Source organism: Cebus imitator, unplaced genomic scaffold (genome assembly GCF_001604975.1).
Source record: "Cebus imitator isolate Cc_AM_T3 unplaced genomic scaffold, Cebus_imitator-1.0 Scaffold5, whole genome shotgun sequence".
Lineage (NCBI taxonomy): Eukaryota > Metazoa > Chordata > Mammalia > Primates > Cebidae > Cebus > Cebus imitator.
Genome location: NW_016107320.1, coordinates 12,486,368 through 12,493,113, shown reverse-complemented (window position 1 = coordinate 12,493,113; position 6,746 = coordinate 12,486,368). Strand labels below are relative to the sequence as shown.

Genomic DNA, 6,746 nt, shown 5'->3' with positions numbered 1-6,746 from the left:
CAGGCTGGTCTTGAACGCCTGACCTCGTGATCTGCCTGCCTTGGCCTCCCAAAGTGCTGGGATTACAGGTGTGAGCCACTGCGTCCAGCCAATAATTTACTTTTCAACAATCTCTCCAGATGACTCTCAGACATACCAATGTTGGAGACTTAAGAATCACTTCATTAATAGAAGGCTGTACTCTTTAAGCAAAAGAGAGGTCACTTCTGGCTTCTGAAACCCTAATGTTAGCAGTTTTGGTAACTCATCCTGGTCCTAGTGTATCATTACACCATAATAACACTGCCCCATTTACCCTACAAATGGCCTGCTTAGGTAACTAAGTAATTGATTGTTCAATCTGTGAATTAAGAACCAGTGGCACGGCCAGGTACAGTGGCTCACCCCTGTAATCTCAGCACTTTGGGAGGCCGAGGTTGGTGAATCACCTGAGGTTAGAAGTTCGAGACCAGCCTGGCCAACATGGTGAAACCCGTCACTACTAAAAATACAAAAAATTAGCCAGGCATGGTGGTGGGCATCTGCAATCTGAGCTACTCGGGAGGCTGAGGCAGGAGAATCACTTGAACCTGGGAGGTAGAGGTTGCAGTGAGCCAAGATCACATCATTGCACTCCAGCCCGGGTGACAGAGTGAGACTCCATCTCAAAAAAGAAAAGAAAAGAAAAGAACTAATGGCAGAACTAAGACTGCAACACAAAATTACTCTGGACTTAGGATTAGACTTATCTGACATCCTCGCACGACCACTACACAAAGAGCAGGGGTTCTATGCATTCTGCTGACCCAATCCACACAGAAACAGTAAGAGAAGAGATTCATTTATCCTTGCATGATTCAGTCTTCCTGTATCTATCACCCCCTGGAGTTTTCACAGAATCACAGTGTTTTCAAGGACATGAAGGAGTCAGTCAATTAGAAAAATGCCTCCTCTTCCTTCCTTCCACAGGGATGCATAACCAGCCTCTTTTGAGTCCAAGTCGTGACTACTGGGATTATGCTGATAATTGATGTTTTTCAGAGTCACCCGAACAGGCAGCCCATGTGCCTGAGCGTTTCCCTGAGAGAACCTCCAGGGTGATGTTTGTTAGGGGAAGTCCTAGATTTTTCTTGGAGAATCACCAAGAATCACAGAATATTAACATCAGAAAGGAGCTCAGAGCTTTCAGAGATTACTGCATTGCTTGTACAGGGAGGGAAATACTGCGGGTCTGACTTGTTCAAGGTAATGTCTAAAGAATAGTCAGTCAAGGAAAGACTATAATACAGCCTGGCCAACATAGTGAAACCCCTGTGTCTACTAAAAATGCAAAAAATTAGTCAGGCATGGTGGGCATCTGCAATCTGAGCTACTCTTCAGCCAGCATAAATGCTCGATTAGAGAAACCCGTGACCTCTATGTTTCTCATTCCACACCATTCAGCTTAAACTTGCACTGAGGTGGGCAGATTTTGATTCCTGGTCTAATCATAAGTCCAAGAGGAGGTAAAAAATATATACACGAAAGACGAAATCTCCCCTTAACCGGCTTGGGATTGGACTGCTCCCTCCCGCACCCACAAACAAGTGCCGCTGTGGTGCCAGTGAAGTCCGGCCAGTCCACCCTCATCTCAGCCTGCGGGTGGCACTGGCATTTCCAGGGCACTTAGCAGGTGAGACGCTGCCACACTCGCGATTTCGGGCGGGTCTGGCCTCCGTGGGGTGCTCTTGTACCCCCGACCCCCTTACTGTCCGTAGGCACAGGCCTGGCCCCCCTCACGTCCGCCAAGGCTGTCGACCCCGAAACGACGCGGCTCGACGCGGTTCACAAGTGGCCACGATGCCTGGACACGAAGTCATTTTCCCGAGGTAGCGGTACCCTCTGCTCCAACGAAGCCAATCTCCAGAAACCTACCAGACTCAGGGCAAGGAAGGTGGGGAAACCCTTCGCTAGCTTTTTGGTGGCCCTCGGCGGCCGACGGATCCCGCCTCTTCGGGAGACCCCTCTGCGTCACCGTGACGACCCATTCCCACGCAGGTGTCCCTCTCCTCAGGGCGTCCTCCCACTGTCCCCACGCAGCCTCCTTCCTCACCCGCGGCCGCCGCGCCACCGCCTGCTGCACGCGCTCGTTCACCGCCCGCAGTGCGCACCCGACTCCCAGCTCTGCCGACATGCTGCCGACTCTCCACATCCCCCGGGGACAGACGCCTAGCCCCAAGACCCCGGCAACCCCAGGTTCAGACCATCTTCCGGTTCCGCCCAGCTCGCTCCTTGTGAACCAATCATTGCTCACTATCGAGTCGTCTCACCCAATCAACACCCGTGTCGCGCGGAGAACCGCCCCCCCGGCGACGGCCATCTTGGGGAGGTCACTTGCGAACCTGGAAATGAGGAGCCTGGGGGTCGAGGTCCTGCGTGCCTGACTCTGAGGGCCTCATCCCGTGTGCTCCCCTCTTTCCTGAGCCTCAGCAGCTGCCGTCCCCCACCCTCAAGGGACTTTTGTGGGGCAAAAACGCATCCTGTACTCGGGGGGTCCTGTTCCCTTTCAATGCCTTGCCAGGCTTGCCCGTTCCTGGCTTTCTTGGCGCGGGGAACCAGGATTAGAAGTGACTGGGGCGGGAGCCAGGGCTTTTCTCTTTCAGCTGATTCTTGTGAGGAGCCCGTAAGCAATAGGAAAGGAAACTCTTCTTTTCCCTAAAGACATGGCGTGATTCAAACGTATCTTGATTTTTGTCGTCCTCCAGACCAGTGCTGTCCAAGAGAAATATACCGCAACCACCTGTGTAATTTTGGAAGTTTCTTATAGGCACATAAGTTTAAACATTTTAATGATATACTTTATTTAACCCAATATATCCAAAGTGAGATTTCAACATGCAATCAATAGAAAAACTAAATGCGGTATTTTAATTCTTTTGAAAATCGTACGTGTTTCTGAAACCCGGTGTAGTGTTGACTTGCATGTGCCGCAGGTCCGGCCATCTATATTTCAAGGGGTTAGCGGCCACCTGCGGCCAGTGCTGCCTCATCGGGGGCACAGGCAGCATGATTATTACTGTTATTATTACTCTGATTAGTACATAGCATAATTATTATCATAGGATACATTATAATATATACCATAATTATATAATTATTACTATGATTATTACATAGCATGATTATTGCTATTATTATTATTGAGAGAGAGTCTCCCTCTGTCACCCAGGCTGGAGTGCAGTGGCCCGATATCGGCTCACTGCAACCTCCACCTCCTGGGTTCAAGCGATTCTCCTGCCTCAGCCTCCTGAGTACCTGGGACTACAGGTGTGAGCCACCACGCCTGGCCCACAGGCAGCTTTAGATGCTCTAGTAGGAGCTCAGCACATTCAGTTGGATTCTTTTTCTAAGATGGGATCTCACTATGTTGCCCAGACTAGTCCTGGACTCCTGGGCCCAAGCAATCCTTCCACCTCTGCCTCCACAGTAGCCGGGACGGCGGACGTGCGCCACAACGCCGGGAGTTTGATTCTCGAGTCTCCCTCTGGAGGAGCCAGACCATGCACGGATTAACACAGAATGCTAAATAAGGGGTGAAATAGTAGAGACTATGGGCAAGGAGAAGGAGATCAATTTTGTTAAGGAAAGCATTCTTGGCTGCAATTACTGTTGATTCTCAAACATTAATTAATGAAGTGGGATGCTATTATATTAGAGAAACATCTGATATTTGTTCTCCAGGTTGTCTTGAGGTTATAGGGCTTGTTAGAACTTTCTGGAAGGAGCAATATTCTTACACTCTCCTTTCACAATTTTTCCCAGACTCCCAGGAACGGAGATGGAATTTCACATTTGCTCTAGGAAAATCATGTTAGGCAGAACCTTAGGTTCTTAAAATAAGGGACTTCTTTTTGGGAAGTCTCTGGTCATTTACTCTAGTACACATTAACTGGGCTATTTGCAAACTAGGCCTGCCGACATTAGGAGTAATTTGTGTTCAAATAAAATGTCTCTGGGTTTGATACACTTCTACTCCAACCAAAGTGATAAAAAATTTAAAATGACCAGAATGGCCCTTTGTGGTGTGAGCATAATAAATGCTTGCTGTAGAGACACAGGTAGGAAGGAGCCAGCGAGCAGTGAGTGATGGGAAGGACAGAGGGGATCACGGTGACAGGATGTGTAGAGGAAGGATTGGGTGAGATGAAATACTTCAAATGATGCGCTATTTGGAAAACATTTTTAAACCTGTAAATACCTCACAGATCTAGGGAATGTATAATCCAGGTGTTAGGTTACTATGACAACAAGTAGTTATAGCTTCATTTACTAGATTGGGTCTCTGTTATTTGAATTACAAGGCAAGGTCATCCTCCCACCCCCTTATCCATTCAGTGAACATTTATTGAGGAAAGGATATTGATGTAAAGGAACCCTGGGAGAGACCAGGCTGAGTAAGACAGGCTTTATTGTGGATTTATTTCTAAGATTTAGTTCTAAGATACTTTTCATCTCTGACATTCTGTGATCTTATGAAAATGGAAATGGAGACAAAAAGATCATGGTGCCCCCAGTCCCACGGTCATTTCACATTCCAAATTCTTCTTAGTTGTACTTTTGAATTAATTTTATTTCACTTATTCCCTTATTTTCTTTTTTAGTTTCTTCTCCTCCTCTTCCTGGGACAGCAACCATCAAATTTAACCTTTCATCCTCCCCTACTACCCAATCCTTGAAAAATGCAAGTCCAAAATCATTTCATGATTTTAAAGACAACCAGTAATTGTCTTTGAATTGCTCCAATAATTTGCAAGGACACAGGGGAAAAGAGAAAGATGAAAAAGCCAACTGCCCAGAGAAACAGATTTTATAAACAATCTAAAATCTAGTATGCTTATGCCATCAAGCTTTTAAAACACTCTCATAGTCTGGAATAAAACCAAATTATGATAAAAACATATCATATATGGGTTTAAAGTGTTTCCTTCTGAGCCTACTGTGATTCTTTTGGGGGGGATAAAAAAATAAAATGGAAAATTACTGTTGCCTGGTTACTTAGCTCTACAGAGAAATGGAGAAATAATGGCCATATCCCAGTTTAAATGAATTCAGGTAGAGTAGCCCATGGCAGCAAGCCCTTGGCAAACATGCTGTCACAACTGGCCTTTGAAATGTCTATATAGACTCTAGAAACCTAGACCTAGGGAAGACCTAGGGAGGTTTCATACAGAAAGAATGACATTGAAACCATCGCAAACAGCACAGTCTTCCCAATTTCTGCAGACCATTGGAGAAGACTATTTTCTATTTGCAGGTAATAACTGCTCCCCATTTGAAGCTTTAGCAAGCCTGATCTTAATTATTTAAAAATACTCCTTTATTCAAGCGAATTTCCTTTTTTTAGCTACCATTATGTAACTTTTATAATTGTGAAGTCATTAAATTTCCCTTCTGCCTTTTCTGGGATCAATGTATGAGATTTATTGCTTACATTTTTTTTTTCTTTTTGGTTTTAACATTTTGTTTTCTTTCTAGCCTCTTCAAATTTTTTCCTTTTTTTTTTGAGACCGAGTTTCACTCATGTTACCCAGGCTGGAGTGCAATGGTGTGATCTCAGCTCACTGCAACCTCCGCCTCCTGGGTTCAGGCAATTCTCCTGCCTCAGCCTCCTGAGTAGCTGGTATTACAGGCACGCACCACCATGCCCAGCTAATTTTTTGTATTTTTAGTAGAGACGGGGTTTCACCATGTTGACCAGGATGGTCTCGATCTGTTGACCTCGTGATCCACCCGCCTCAGCCTCCCAAAGTGCTGAGATTACAAATTTTTTCCTTTTTAAAACTGGAGCCCAGAACTGGACAATTCCTCTCAACAGGGCCAAACCAGGTTCTTTTCTTTCTTTAAACCAGGTTACTTTCTACACTGCATTTTTGTAGAGGTACATATCCTAAATACTGTGTTTGCCACATTGCCATATCATTCCCTTCTATGTGCTGTCCTATTTGTAATCTGATTCCATTTTTTTCACGTGTTTGGCTTTCTACTTAGTGGTTCCCATTTAATAGCTGTGTGTTTTCTAGCCTGTTTCTCCAGATTGAAAATAAGTTGTTTTTGAATACATACATGCAAGTACAGTGTGAAAGCCCTTCATATGCATTATTTCATAAGCCACTCAACCCATTTTATAAATGAAGAAACACAGGCTTAGAGAGGTCAAAAAACTTATCCAAGACCACACACCTAAGAAGTAGTAGAGCACTGATTTGAACTTTTGCAGTCTGACTCCAGTAACTACATTCTTTACATACCTACTCAATTGTTAAGATCATATTATTTGTGTAGCAGGCTCTCAAACCAATAGAGAAAGCTTGGGAGCCCTGTTGAAAAACCTGAGAAAGCCTGGGCTAGGGTTGCCAGACTTACCAAGTAAAAACACAGGATACCCAGTTAAATATGAATTTCACATAAACAAATACTTTAGTATGAGTATGTCTCATGCAGTATTTGGGACATATGATACTTATACTAACAATTATACATTGTTGAAATTAATATTTAACTAGGTATCCTATGTTTTATCGGGCAGCCCTAAGCTGGGCAGCTTTCCGGAGTAAAGACTGGGATTTCTTCCACTGAACTGATATTAGAATGAGTTTTGGGTCAATTGAAACTATCTCTGCCCTTTGGAGCAGAATTGCAGTGGTGTGTAAATTGTTTAAAATGATAAATCTCTTTAGTACCTAACAAGAATTATGCTGTGTTCACAAATTCATTTTTTATTGTTTCTC

At 44.6% G+C, this 6,746-nt stretch overlaps 1 protein-coding gene across 3 annotated transcripts in view; it reads right to left on the bottom strand.

Moving 5' to 3' along the window:
- The window catches only part of PLPBP (pyridoxal phosphate binding protein), a 17,001-nt gene extending 14,131 nt beyond the window's left edge, over positions 1–2,870 (bottom strand). The window contains exon 1 of one of the 3 annotated variants that reach the window (XM_017536351.2): positions 2,072–2,870. In XM_017536351.2, coding sequence (XP_017391840.1) covers positions 2,072–2,170 — 99 coding nt within the window. In that variant the 5' untranslated portion in view covers positions 2,171–2,870. Of the gene's footprint in view, positions 1–1,026; positions 1,250–1,893; positions 2,033–2,071 lie in introns of those variants that run through there. The other 2 variants (XM_017536365.2, XM_017536357.2) reach the window with 2 other exon arrangements.
- Positions 2,871–6,746: the final 3,876 nt, after the last annotated feature.